The 15563-nt window shown below is 36.5% G+C and overlaps 1 protein-coding gene across 1 annotated transcript; it reads right to left on the bottom strand.

The window, feature by feature from the left end:
- Window positions 1–3836: 3836 nt before the first annotated feature.
- Window positions 3837–13524, bottom strand: LOC137714860 (uncharacterized). Its single transcript, XM_068454017.1, has 11 exons — window positions 12899–13524; window positions 12531–12770; window positions 10721–10850; window positions 8729–8881; window positions 8390–8637; window positions 8232–8301; window positions 7282–7488; window positions 5496–5731; window positions 4783–4861; window positions 4588–4716; window positions 3837–4248 (listed from the first exon to the last, which is right to left on the bottom strand). Exons 1-11 carry the CDS (start codon window positions 13417–13419, stop codon window positions 4150–4152), a joined length of 2112 nt encoding a protein of 703 aa, XP_068310118.1. The 5' UTR covers window positions 13420–13524; the 3' UTR covers window positions 3837–4149.
- Window positions 13525–15563: the final 2039 nt, after the last annotated feature.

Here is a 15563-nt window from a genome sequence, read left to right as displayed (position 1 = left end):
TTATGGCAGTGTCTTCCCAATGCCACAAGAGCCTGGCATCTGCTGTCACTAATTTTCCGCCATTTGAAAATATAGTTATACACGTCAAATGCATACTTTATGCTAAAATGTTTTTGCACTCAACTACAGTCGGCGAGTCATCCAAATGTGCCAACGTCAGAAGTGAGCAACTAGCCAAAAGCAAAATGTCCACAATCGAAAACATGTTTAGTCTGACCATAATGGTCGAAAGAACTAGTGACTATTGATTTTATTTCAGAAAATGATCCCTTGGATGCAATTGAACTTTGATGCAAGGATATCTACACTTATATGGGATGAGGCAAAGGTCCGAGTCATTCGTAAAATGAAAAGCGCATTTTCCTTTAAAACTACCTTAGCAACGTATTTGTTGATGTTAGGTATCAAATACGAAAATTTCTAAATTTGGTATTTATTTGCTACGATAAAAACAACTTACAAGTTGCCATAAATTGTTTAAATCTCAACAATCATTTAAGTATTTATTATTTCGCACAAATATTACTTTGCAAATTAATTGATTGACTAGTTTATTACAATATATTTACTCAAACCGTGAACTGAACTTGCGTGTCGTGTTTATGACCATCATAAACGACTAAGTATCATTGGGTGAAAAAGATACGACAAGTAGGAAAAAGAACACTAGTAGCCTTAACTGTTCTATAGTAAATAAACAAACGTATTTCCCAAGCATTATTATTCCTACAAAATAAAAATATGACATAAGAGAATAAATTTGTTAAGAAGCGAAGAATTGTTGAAGTACAATAGATTAAATAAATGGGCGCCCTTTTTTGGTAGACCCATTTCTTGTACTTTCGTATATTTTTGTAACTATGTTCATGTAGGTTGATATTGAGTCAAAAAATAAAATTGAAATCAAAACTCGAGGGCTTAATTGTAATGATCAAATTTAGGAAGGGCAATTTGTAGTTTCACTTAAGTGGGACTACGCCCAACACCGTGCCATCCTCCTTCCCATTTCTGCAGCTTCACTCTTATCTCTCTAACTCTTAAATTCTCTCGCTAAGCTCCGAGAGCTTCTCGCCTTCATCCTCTTGGAGTTCTTGACACATCCAACCCCAAAATCTTATATTGGAATCTCTGAGACTCAAGGTTTTAGCCCCTGCAATTTCTCTGGACCCTTGCCCAGTTTCTGGTGGTGGTCTTCTCTGGGCAAACTCCGACAAGTTTGTGGCTTGTGGCGCTCGAGTCTAGCTTGAACCTATCCTAGGTAACTATTCCTATCGTTTTGCATGGGCTTTACATTGAGTAACTCAGAGATTCTAACATGCATGCTCTTGGTGTCCATTTCCAGAATCTAACAAAGCACTCCGGCGAGTTTCTGTCGAATTTGAGTTGGGTTTGACTCTCATTCGCCTTATTCTGTGTTTGGGTAAGTTCCTGAGCCTTTAGGATAATTTTCCTTCGATTTAGAGCTAACAAACCTTCGATTTGGACTCGGGGGAAGGCCCTGATCATTTTCTGCAGATTCTGGCAACGGCACCAGCGACTGCCAATGGCAATCTCCGTCGGACTTAACGGCGATGTCAATTGTGTCGTTAGACTTAACGGCATATTCTCCTCCACGTCAACTCTGTTAACTCTTTTCAGCAACGGCAAGTGCGACCTTTACTTGTTGAACCGTGACGGCAAGTAGGGTGTCGCGTTCGCTGGCGACGGCGGCCACACAAGTGCGCGTGTTTTCTGGCACGTGACAATGCATGGCACCACCGCGGCGGCACGTGGCCTATGCATGGCGGCGCGTTGCTGAAGTACGGCATGCATGTAGGACCCGAGACCTAATTTTGGATTTTTTTTGGTGTTCTAAATCACGTGGCGCCCTCTGTTTGTGCAAATTCGATGTCTAAATGATAGTTTAAATGATTACTCATAGTTTCCACTTTAAAGCTCATGCTAGTAATGGATCAACTAGATGCTACTTCATCTGCTTGCTATACATTTTGAATTACCTTGATTATATGATTAGTATTACTTTTTTTGATATGATGTGATTTGAACTTGGCTACGTAAGTAGTTTTTACTATATATGAGATTTCAAAACAAAGCTTATTATATTTAAATGATTTTAACTAAATAAACTTGATCCAGCTTTTGTTTTTTACCCCTCAGGATGTAGCGTGAATAAGGAGAACCCCAGAGGTGACAAGCGGGCTTGGCAGTGAAGCGTCCATCCTCTTTACTTTGGGTGATGATTCTTTACTGCAGTTTTTTCTAGTTTGTAATAACTGTATGATCATATTTTCGATTACGCAAAGCACTGCACTTTTATGTGTTTACTGTTGTGTGAAACTTCTAGCTGCTCTAATGTTATGTGATAGTAATGGGATCTTATCCCTGTACTTGTGTCCCCAAGTGGGTAGGTTGATTAGGGGATTTTGTAGTAGCTTTTATTCTATTAGTAAAGAACATTTTGGTTCAAATTCTCTCACATCACAATTATCTTACTATGGCTTCGTCATAATTATCATACTATGGCTTAGCTATTAAGTTGGCTTGTGATGTCATCTCTCAATGGGGTCATGTGGTCAATTTAGTGACAACTAGCACATCACAGCTTCGTAAATTGTGTTATTTGGGGTCGGGGTGTGTCAATGTTAACGAGCTACAGTTGTGTCAATGAAAAGTGACAAATCATTCAACAAAAATATTCTAGTTTTGGTTATTCAGACTACCCAAAAAAAGAAGAAAAAAAAATTGCTAAGGTGTGCAAAATGAACACAATTTTACGAAGTGTAGTAGTATGTGCATAACAACTTAAATAAAAAATTCAACAGGAGTCGAACAAGTATCTTTCATAGAAATAACAAAGTATATTGCCATTAATGATAATTGAGAAGGAGGTAAAGGTAAAGCATTATATGATCACATTCACCCATCTTACACTAAAACCAAGCTTAAAAAGGACATACCTGATAAAATCCCAGTTAAGCATATCATAGGCTCTCTCCAGGTCCACCTTGAAGGCCATATCCCCTACTTCCTTTTCTTTTCTTTTATTTTTTATTTTTTATTTTCTGTTAAAGTTTGAGAACAATACATGAGCAATCACAATATTATCCTTCATTGATCTACCAGGTGCAAGTGCACCTTGGTTTGGAGAAATACAAAGATTCAGAATAGGCTTTAATCTCTTAATAATGACTTTAGTAATTATTTTATAACTCACATTACAAAGACTTACCAACAGTTTCTGGATTTTCCCCTTTGGGAATGAGTGCTATATTTGTATGATTTGTCAGTCGGAGACTCGCATTATTTTTGAAGAAATCCTTCACCATACTGAAAAAACAGAGTTCTTAACTGTATCCCAGCAACTTTGGTAAAAACTAGTATACAACCGATCAAGGCCTGGGGCTTTTAGTGCCCCAATACTATTTACAGCGTCCCAAACTTCATCTATAGTAATTAGGGAGAGTAAAAAAATTATTTTGCTCCTCATTTATGCAAGGCTTGATAATACTCGCAACTGTAGACGTCTCATTAGTGCTAGGAGGGGAAGAACAAGAAAAACGCAGTTTAAAATCCTACACAAAAACCTGTTCATGCCCCTCCCAACGACACCACCATAATCCATTCCCATCTCTTATCTTATTGTTTTCGTTTCTTTTACTTCTAAATGTAGAACTAAGATGGGAAAGCTTTTTTGAGCCCACATTACTTCCTCCTCTCTTAAAACTTGGGACAATTCATCAATGATCTGAGCTTCAGTTTGTAATTCATCGTTACTGTTTATGTTATTGTTACCAATGGTATTAGTATTCATAACTCTCTTTTGAACCATGAGCTCGTTAGACAACTTATTTACAAACTAATTAAATTTAGGATGCATTAGCCGCATTGCTTCAAACTTGGGAGGTCACACTACCATTGACATACAAGCTGAATCAACTGCACACGTCGGTTGATCCTTGAAGTGAAGCTACACATGTAGCAATGCAATAAATCCATCTTCCAACCTCATTCCATTCAAAACCTCTTCTGAAGAGTCAAGGTTCTAAGCAGGCATGTCTTCAAGAATATCTACTTGACTGTGCTGCTTCTGACCCTCTAGAAGATGAGTTGCCATATGATCTCGGAACCTCTCCCCATTGTCGCCTACTGCTACTTCTTTTGAACATCTGATGGCATTCTAGATGTGCTGCTTCCACTGCATTTCTTTTGTGCATTCCTCATCTCCTCCTCGGTGCCATACCTTGCACGCTGCAACACGAGTAAAATAAACACCACAATTTCTTAGAAAGTTGGGATTTTATCAATTTTGTGAAACAGAATACCCAAACAATAATCACTAGATTATCACTGACCAGAATATGAAACATCTCACTGGTCTCTACCGATAAAAGTTTAAAACCCATAGCATATCACTATCTAAGAGGAAAAGATCTCTGATAACTCAAATAAGGATGATGGCAGTAAGAACAAAAAAGTACAAACTTTTTTCAACAAAAAGGTGCTGCACAAAGACTTGTTTATTTGAAACATAACCGGAAAAAAAGAAAAAAGAAAAAAAGAAAGCATTATTGCGAAGAGTTTTGAGACCTTGGTTGGGTCTGAAAGTACTGCATATGCCTCCCCAATCATTTTAAAAAGCCTGTCAGCATCCTTGTGCACGTCTTCTGCTATCTCCTTCCAACACCCATTATCGCTCCTTGAAAACAATTGACCAGCCTATAAAAGAACATGTTAGACGGTGAATAGCAGTAAGCAAGCTACAAATCATAAAATATTACATACCTTGTCAGGATGATGTCGAAGTATAGCTTTCCGATACGCCTTCTTGATTTCTGATGCCGAAACAGATGGTTCAACTCCCCTACCATTATAGTCGAATTAACTTAATGATAGTTTCAATCAATTATACTCGGAATTAAACTGCCTTGAAAAGCTACACCTTTTCTAGGAGAATCATAAACGGCAAGTGTAAGTATTTCTTAGATTCCATGGACTATTCTTATCTGCCTACAATCCAGAGCATGGAGCATTACCAAAGAGCTTGTTGTAAATAATTAATTATATTATACCAAGGCATAAATTTTCATGATAGCACAAATTCGAGATCAAGTCTTTGACAGTGTCCTCCCTGCTTCAAGCATAGGCTCTCCTATACACTTCACTGTAAAGCCAGCATTTATTGTTCGTTTTTTCAATTGCTTAAATTACCATCTGGAGAAGTTTTTTATGCTTGGCAATTAAACCAACAGAAGGATACTTTACCTATTGTGAACAAGATGGAAGTCAATGAACCACCCATAATTTAAAAAATTGGTTTCCTCAGCCTCAGCCTCAACAGTTACAGTTAGTTACTCAGTACACCCACCCGAATGTATAACAACTCAGCCTCAACAATTATTTAACTGGATAGTCTAGCAGCATTCGTGTAAACGTCCTAAAGAGGGGCCAGTTTGCAACCATACGCCAGAAACAAATATAGGTGCAGATAAACTTACAGAATAAGGTACATATCCAAGGGGATGTCCTTTCTGTCTTTTTCTTCTATTTTAGAAAGATGAAGACGAGCTTGTCTCAAGACATTTGTGCCGCTAATGGATCTGTCAGATGCTCCACACAGATTAGTTTTTTCCTCTTCCTGCTTAGCGAGAATAGATACCCGTCTCCGAAGATCTTTAGCGGCTTCTCCATAATCTCTGATCATCTCGTATAATGTGGCTCGTCCAGAAATAGCCTGCCAAAAGTATAAAAGAAAACAGGAATTGACATAACATACAGGAGGACCCAATCAAAGAAATTTATTGTTCTGAATTGCAATATGCCACAGGAAAGGCAACTTTGTAAGGATTGTGAAAGCGGTAAAGCACCACCTACTACAGGAATGACAACTTCATTGTGTAAATGTAGTCTTCTTCCATCCCCAACATAATCGACCTATAGACTTCAAATTTTAAACGTTCGTAGACAAGCAACCACTTATAACTCAAGAGGCTTAAATACAAAGGTTCACAAGGACCAATAAGTACAAACCATACAATATTTGACAACTCTGCCAACATCTTGTACAACATTCTGAAAGTTCAGGTCACTCTTTTTCAGTCTAGCCCGTTGGCATCACAAATATGGGAGGCAAACAATTCTAATCCATATGTCTATGTTAATGTTCCTGATTACTTTATCCCGCGCAAACAGTTCATAACAATTCCATATCCTTACGAAAAATTAATCACCAAGGAGCATTTCGGTGGTCACATTCATTCTAAATGTGTAAATATATTGCCTGTGAAGCACATGTAAGGGTATGTTCTACACATCTATCCGTTGTTCATTGGAGATTGGAAAATGATATTCACGCTACAGTATAACATAACGCAATACATGAGGAAACCTGAGCAAAGCACACCAGATTTTTAAAGTCTATAAATAAAATCTAACCCTGGAGAAGCTGCACTTTGAGGTTGATATAAACCACAAACCAAAAGATATGGGAGAAATTATTAGTTAGAAATTAAAAATTATAATGGATGTTGAAAATGGTGTCAAAACTGAACTGACTGAAAATTCCTTCATTTTAATCTTTTATCCTGGGAAGACCTTCTAAGTGGAATGAAATACTCGTATCTAATATATCTTAAATTCTCAAGGGTGAACCCAAAGGTAAAATTCTTGAATATCTTCATCAAAATTTGACCACAAATTTGAGAAGTTCAGGAGACTGCAATCTGAAATTAAAACGTGACATTCTTGGAAACTTAGATGTTTGTGCTTTGCAATTGAAATAGAAAGTTCTTCTTCTTCTTCTTCAAAGAAAAAAAAAAAAAAAACAAAAAGAAGAAATAGAAATGAATTAAATGCTTTAAGATTTCCTTGAAAATTAATGTGTTAGACAAGATCCATTTATTGCATTTCCACAGGAAGAAACCGCATAAACACACAATACACATATTCCAAATGCTCCCCAAAAACAGGTGGAAAGCTGTGTCACTAAGAAAATACAAATTGATTAGAGGTACTAATACACTTAGGGCACATTGATGGCTTGTCCTAGACTAGTTGCAAGGATTGGCTTGGTTGGTTCTATTTAGGCCCCACATTTTAAATAGCCTAAAATAAGCCCACATAGAGAAGTCATAATCCAGTCCTAGTCCGGTCAATCAAACGACCCCTTAATGACCTAATAAGACTACTAGTTTGTATATCTCTGATATCAATCAAACAGGGATATAAAACCATGAGCAATGCCATATCAAAGAATCATTAAGAAAACTTCAGCTTTGAACAAACCTTTAGATAATTTCCATCAAGAGCTATAGCTAGACTGCAATCAGCAATAGCATCAGTAATCCGGCCCAATGCTTTGTATGCAACAGCACGATTGCGAAAACAAACAGCTGTAAATGGACGTGATTCAACATTGCAGCACAAAGCAGTAGTATAATGCTCAACAGCTTCAGTATGTCTTCCAGCCTGAAATGCTTCATTCCCCGAAACCTACGATGTACAGTAACAAAGAAGAAAGTCACTACATAAGCAGCATGTATTTATATGCAGTAGAGCATTTCATATTTTTCAATTAAACAGTTAATGATGAATAAATTAAGGGAGCTGTTATTGACACTCCAATTAAGTCAAAAGTACAATTTTTCCCTTTTTATAAGGGAGGAGTAAAGGATGACCTTTGTGGAGTGCCAATAACACTTCCCCAAATTAAACGCATCAAATATTGGAAAAACAAACTAGTAGACACTGAAGAATGCCAAGCATAAACTAAAGTACAACCTTCTTTTACCCTGGCACCACTTGAAAAAGGAAATATTGTTCGAGAAAGTGATTGGTTTGTAAATATATCTGCAATCGAATGACTAGAAACTACTATATATCTCAAAAACAAAAAATTAAAAAACCTGTAGGCAGACATCATAGCAAGTGCTAACATATGAGAAAGTTCCACCAGGATAACCAATGAGGTTTGATAATTGGCCTTTTAAGTAACAAATACACTCTTTGTCTATAGGAGGAAAATGACACGGTTAAGAAGGTCCCATCTAGTTTTGAAAATACTTCATGTCTTTATTTGTAATTATATGTCGGCAAGACAGCTGAAGAGGATCCTGCCCAACTTTCTTTAATATGGGATGAGGTATGAGTTCAAATATTTCTACTCAATTGTGACATTACATGTGCACCTAGAGAGGATTGTACAAGTCAAGAAACACGGCACAGACTGAGCATACCTTATGAGACAGAAGTTCACGTACAACGAGAACAAGGGGTTCTGATGATTGCAGAGTTTTTCTCCAATTCCTGGACATTCGCATAGTGTTAGCAACTTCAAGCAACAAAAGCAAACCTTTAACACAATTTAACATCTAAAATCGTGTCTAAAAGTTACCTATATTTGGTAGACATCTTTTCCTCATATTTATCTAGTGTACCGAGACCCTCCTCGAGTTTTCCAAGATAAAAATAGGATTTAAAAATCATACGGCGCCGCCAGAGTCTGAAGTAAAAATACTTTGAGAGTTCGGAACTATCTGCAGAAACGAACTGGTCATTGGTATCTGCTGGAAGGTTGTTCTTTTCCGCAGAACTACGGGTCTGCTCACACAGCTCAATCACCTCTTCATACCTCCGGGCCTGCTGGGGAATACAGAAGTCAACCCACAACTGACTGAAAATCGTAGTAGCAAAAACCAATAAAAGAAAAAACATAATTAAATAAATCACTAACCGCAAAAAGAGCCTCCGCTTTCATTTCAAGTAATTTTTCTGAGCTGGAACTTATTACCAAAGCTTCATCAATAAGTTGTAAAGCACGCTCGGCATTAGTAGATGTTTTCCATAGCAAAAGTTCAGCAGAAAGATTCAGGCATTCAGACACTTTCTGCCAGCAATTAAAACCACAAATCAGTTTGTATACAAACACTTCTCCGTAAAACAATGGCTTAAGATTTGATTGATATTTTGCAGGGATGATCCAATTGAGACATAATATAGATATTTCAGATCATTAAATACAATGCAGATAGGGATCCACAAGCGATCCCCATTACATGCAAAACTTGGCACGTGTGTACATGTATGCAACATAAAACTGTTATTGGCCAAAAAATAATAAAAGAAAAATGTATATCTTAACCTGAAGTATAAAAAACGACCTCTCAAAAAGAACTAATGTTATAATGTTACATAAACCAAGACTTAAAATATAAATTCATTTTCACTGCTGCTAACACATCATAATCCCTACACATTTGAAACTAATGTCCAAAGAGCTGCCCATTATCTAACTTGGTCCCACATTTCATCTACACCCGTTCCCACAGTAACATGGGATAGGATACACTTTTGCAGAACCAGACCTCTCAAATTAAGATACAAAAACCTGAAGACTTGAAACCTAAATTCATTTCACAGCGGCAAATGCATCCATCCTTATTCGAAACTGATTTGCAAATAGCGGAGCTGCCCAGTATCTAACTACGTCATAATTCATCTAGTCCCACACCCTTGTATTCTTTAAAATTCTTCTATTACGCTCCACCCAAATATTCCAAAAACTGCCAGCACAAAAGCAACCCCATAAAAATTTAGCTTTCCTCCCCCATCCTGAAGCCTCAAACTTGGTACTTAGAAGCTCAAAACAACAATTTGGAATAACCCAACTAGCTCTAACTCCCTTACACAATTTCCATCACAACTGTGCAGAACAAGAGCAATGGAGAACATATGATCCACAATCTCCTCCTCAAATATACACAAAATGCACCAAGTGAGGAGATATACAAATAAAAGACCTTTGCTTTTGAATTTGAGATTTAGGAGAGTACATGGAATACTATATTTCAACCTTCAAGCTCACACTGCTTTGATCCTATATCTCTCAAACTAATTACAGATATATGCTCTATAAAAAAAAATTTACTGGCCTGGAGGATGCAGAATGGTTATTTAAAATTCCCAAAATTTCATTATAATATCTTGTTTATAACACACTTACATCCACTAAAATACTCATCTTTGCCTTCTTGTCACTGTTCAAAACAGCAAAACAGCCCCACAATAACTCATTCTAATCCAAAAGAAACTCGGACCAAATTTAAATTCACTGTCTACCAACAATACGAGGTCCTTACTCAACAATAGCCTTTGCAAATACATTTTTCAGACCTCCATGGCCATCCTCAATTGTTCCACAGGGTTTTACTTGTACAACCAACTTATAAGAATTCCTGACTAAAATTTCACAACCTCCCATATAATCAAGTATCAAACATGAGCAACAATAATTATGAGCATATTTGAAATCTGCAACGCCTTCAGACGAAATAATATATTCAAGATGAAAAGAAGGAAATTAAATATAAGTTAAAACCCTAAACAGATCAACACTCCAACTTTGATCCCTTTTTCCCATGTCTTTTCTCTTTACAAGCCAAAATAGGGGTTTTACAATCAGAAAATTCCTTATTTCTTCTCGGCTCAATCACCCTACAAACTATGTGGTGTGCAACTTAAACTGTTTTTAAGAAAACGAGAAAAAGTTTCAGCATTATCAGGGTTCAGATGAGTACTGTATTAACCAATTTCATGTACACAACATAAGACTTAGAATTTATAATTTACACAACGTACGACTTGGAATTTATAAGTGATGTTAAATGTAGACTATGGTGAATCCCATGGAAAGCAGTAAGATCGGGTTTTTAATTAATTACACTACCTGTTCTTTTCGTAAGCCATCAGAAGCTTCTACTGCAATCTTTCGGTCCACAAAGACATCATTTGCCAATTGCAGGCACCTCCTAAAATTGTGTGAAGCATCTTCAACTTCCCCAAGAGCAAGATAACAGCTTTAAGAATTTTAAAACGAAATACAATTAGGGAAGGTTATGTTGTGTGAAAAGAAAAGCAATTATGAATTTATGACTGAAAAATTCTATGCCGGAACTCAAAAATCAAAGCGACAAAGCACATTCAATAGGAAATGCCTAATCAAAGACCAGCAGAACAACATATGAAAATTATGTGAAGCAGAAATTTGAGTGCCAGTAAAATATCTTACTTAAAACCAGACGATCCAAGAACAACAGCACAATATTGTACAAGTAATGGTAAGTAGTAGACACGGCATTCGTGTCGTGTTTCTCGTGTTCGTGTCGTTTTCGTGTCATACCCGATAGCTTAACGGGTCATGTCGTTTAATACTTGTTAAAGTAAACATTAATATGACCTGATCCGAAATCAACCCGTTAATATTATCAGGTAATATGACCCGACCCGTTACCCGTTAAGAAAAATATATTTTAAATCAATAAAAATGAAAAACATAATTTGACGCAAAAAAATGTACACATAATACTAAATTACTATGTACATACTAAATTTTGGAGTTGACCCCTTCATGAAAGTTGTAAAGCTTTTCATTACGAGTGATTACATTTTTCACACTTCTACAATAATTATTATTAATTTTATTAATTTTGCACTCAAATAAAAAAAAAATTGTTCATGAGATTTGGAGGGTTTTAAAAATCTAAACGACCATGTAACCATCGTCTAAGCATTGAGAATGCAATTATGAATGTTTATTATGCTTTCACATCTTTCAGACTTATACATTAATGATTATGAATTTTGTTTATTTTGAACTCCCTTAAAAATACTATTCATGAGAGCTTGTATGGTTTTAAAAATTCAAACGATCATATACCCATCATCAAAGCATAAAAGATGTGACTACGAGCGTTTACATATTTTTCGCACATGTAAATTAATTATTATAATTTTTTTAATGTGTTTGGTATTTTTAAATTACTTGATATTTTTATTTTTAATGTGTTTTATGAATTTTAATCTCAATCTTTGACTATAATATCCTATAAAAATAAATAAATAAATAAAACTTAAATTTTAAAATTTAAAATTTATATAGAATAATAATTAATAAACAATATATACATATTCATTATTTCTATTGTATTTTATAGTAAGCTTTTTTTTAGTAGTTTATAAAATTAAAATCATCAAAATAATTTTTTTCTTATCGTGTCGAAACAGGTTACCCTCGTGCCAGTCTCGTGTAAATCTGTTAAGAATCCCTTATTAATGGGTTATTATCATGTGACCCGATAATGACCCGATTAGTTATCGTGTTGACCCGAAACCTGTTATTTTTGTGTCGTGTTAACGGATTGTGTAAGAAATTGTTAGGACTAGTAAGTAGCAAAAGTCTAACAATCAATTGTATTAAAATTGAACAAGAATTATAGCAAAATTTTAAAATTTTAAAGTCCATTTGACTTTTGTTATAAATATATATCCAACTATATATAAATTTCAAGTGGTTGGGTTGTAAATTCCAAAACTTCATGGTCTAAAGTAAAAACGCACTAGATATCATGAAATGTCTGCGTAACTCATCCTAGTTTATGTCGGAAAGTGAGATCAACAAAAAAAGAAGCTGCGTTAGCGCAGAGGTTCATACTGGAAAGTCAAAAGAAAATATCAAATAGTAAAGAGAAAATACTTACTTGGAAGCTCTAACCTGCACTTTCAGGAAGTTGGGATCAATTGCAGCAGCCATCATACAGTCCCCAAGTGCATCTCTTATTCTTCCAACAGTCAGACGTGTTGCTGCACGGTTGCTATAGCACAGCATCAATGCCCTAAGACAGCTTCTAGATGTCTCATTTCTAGAAACGCAATTCACTCCTTGTGTGTAGCAGTCCTCAGCTTTAGACAGATCCTCATTAGAGTATGCTTGGTTTCCCCTGGAGGTGTATCAAATTCAACAAAAAGAAGCTCATCTTTAGTACAGGGCTATATTACTCCACTCAGAGGTCCAAATATAACTAAAAGGGACATCAAACAATGAGTTTTAAGAATAGACAAAGATGACCTTAGTCGCCACTTTTCACATGCCTCCTGAGCCGCGGCTGCTTCAGTAGACAAAGAAATAGATTCTTGCTTTACCGGACTTTTCTTTTTCTGGAGGCGTTTTGATGCAGATGCTTGACTTTGAGCAGCGGAAGAGGCAGCTAAGGTGAAGTTAGACCCAGTTCTATTTTCTGAACTTCCACCATCAAGCACGGCAGGGTCGAGTGTCCCAATCAAATCAAGGATAGCAAGAACGGCCTGCGCAGGAGACGGAACAGACGGCTGGTTTAGAGGACCGTCGACGCTTCGAGAAAATTCCGAAGGGAAAGCAGCAGAGTCCAAGTTCCGAATCAAATCGAGGAAGGCAGGGTCGCGATTCCTAATACTATTAAGCACGGCGGGGTTGAGTGTCCGAATCCAATCAAGGATTTCAGGATCGACGCCTTCAGGATGTTCCGATATCCGTCTGGATCTGAAGTACTCATAAATTATGGCCAGCACTGACAATGACAGCGGTAGGACGTTACGCGCCGCTGAAAACATAGTTTTTGTGCTGATGGCGGCGGCGGATGCGGTGGCGACGGTAGCTGAAACAGGGTTGCTAGGTTTTGCTGTGAACTTGCAACTAGCAACTACATTATGGATGAATTAAACAAACTCTGTCATAGGATCAAAGTATTAAATCAAAGTCTGCTTTGTCTAGACGCATGTTTGGATTGCTTTTCAATTCCAAAGCTACTTTAGGAAAAGTGGAGAATCTCATCTATGCTTCTCCTTTAATATAATTTATGGGTACCGGTCCACCTTATTTCATTTGATGCTTCTTCAACATCGAATTGTTTAATCCTAATTCACTTTGTTCAGGTTTTATTGAATTACAATATGGGTTTGCAGTTCAAAGTTGATTTGGGGATTTTAAAAGTGGTGGACAGGCACAAACAAGAAGGCAGAATTTTCAAGGCTTCGGCAAAGGAGGTAAGACTATCATAATTTTCCCCAGAAAAGAACCAAGATGGTGTTCCCTGGAAGATAACCAAGAAGGTTATTCAACCACACACTGTTTGTTTGATCTCTTACTCCCCATTTGCTCAGCTTTCTTTTGTTGTCTTTTTGTTTTTTTTTTAATTTTAAACTTCATATACTTAATGTTTTGAGTTATCTCATGGACAGGCACAAACAAGAAGATAGCCTTGGCCTCTTCTAAGAGAATGTAATCCACACGCTGAAGAGAACCAATTCTTCTCATAAATATATTCTATTCTACATTAGCTTTCTTTGTTCTGTTAATTGGTACTTTTTATCTATTTGTATTGTTCTTTTTTATTTCTCGCTATTTTTTTTTTGTCTGCATAATCCGCGTATTATTTTGATAAAAAAAAAATAGCATATTATATAGGGTTTTATGCGGTTGATATGATGTTTGATTGGTTTCTTTGTAACCAAAAATTGTTTTCCCCTGGCCCTTAACGATGGAACACGGCCCCTTCTTTTTCGACGCAGTCTTTGAATAAGGTCTGAGGTGACCGTGGGGTGCAAATTACTAAGACTCCGAGACAACGACGATTGGGATGAAGATCAGAGATGCTCAAGTATATATGTTAACAACTTGGCATTGTAAGTGTTTATAAATTCCAATTTGTATTACTGATAAACTATATATACCAAATGTGATTAGGACATGCATGGTAAAGAAAAAGTTCATCTTTGCACAATACATTTAAATTATATCTTCACAATTACAATGGAAAAAAACTAATGCAAAATCTTCACAATTACATTTAACATTTCTTACTATTTAATTTTGTAAACATGATAAAGTCCTAAAAAGTTATGTTTTTCGTTTTCACTTTGCGTAACATTTAAATCATTACTTTACGCAAAGTGAAAACGAAAAACTGAATAATTTTTTAGGATGTGCATGGTAACGAAAAAGTTCCTCTTTACACAATACATTTAAAATATATCTTGACAATTACAATGAAAAAAAACTAACGCAATACACATTTAGGGGCGCGTAACGCCCGTGATGCAAAAATGCGTGCGTGCGGAGAGGCTAATATATTCATAAATGAAACAGACAATAAACTTAAAGTCAAACTGAAAATTATATAATTAAATTAATCTGATCATCCAAAACCGCCTTGGCTTTTTTTTCTTCAGAAGACTACATATTTATACATAATGGGCAGGTGCAAAAAGACTAAGTTAGATGATTGAACATAATAAGAAATTGAAAATAATAAGAAATTGTTGTGATGGTGTTGACCCTAAAAATTACAAAACCTACGTGGCGCGCAGGCTGAGTAACTAATAAGCTAACTACGTCATTCGGTCGAATGTGGGGCGTGCCAACTCGTCGGCCGAACCTGGCCGAGGAGTAAAATTTGTTGATGTAGCTTTTGAGCGCGTCGCTGACTTCTTTAACTTGCGATTGCGACCGAGGAAGGAACACTCTCGGTCTCTGGGTTCTACAGCCTGAAGACAAGGCTGCTAATTCTGCGGAGTTCACAAATCGTCCGAGCCCGATTCGGTCACTGTGATTATATTCGTGAGGGTATAAGCACGTCGAATCGAGACCAAGGTGTATGGGCACAGGTACTCGAATGTGATATATGTCTTGATGGTAAAAGTAGTTCGGCCGTCGGAATGCCGAACCCTGAAACTCACTTGTGAGCATCCAATCATAA

This window comes from Pyrus communis, chromosome 14 (assembly GCF_963583255.1).
Source record: "Pyrus communis chromosome 14, drPyrComm1.1, whole genome shotgun sequence".
Taxonomy (NCBI): Eukaryota; Viridiplantae; Streptophyta; class Magnoliopsida; order Rosales; family Rosaceae; genus Pyrus; species Pyrus communis.
This window is presented reverse-complemented; position numbering and strand designations above follow the sequence as displayed.

Excerpts from the sequence above, each read along its gene's own strand:
- LOC137714860 (XM_068454017.1), bottom strand. The coding sequence starts at position 13,419 with ATGTTTTCAGCGGCGCGTAACGTCCTACCGCTGTCATTGTCAGTGCTG. Across the intron at positions 10,851-12,530 it reads GTGCAGGTTAGAGCTTCCAA|CTGTTATCTTGCTCTTGGGG; the intron begins GTAAGTATTTTC and ends AAATTCTTAAAG. Across the intron at positions 8,638-8,728 it reads AAGCGGAGGCTCTTTTTGCG|CAGGCCCGGAGGTATGAAGA; the intron begins GTTAGTGATTTA and ends TGTATTCCCCAG.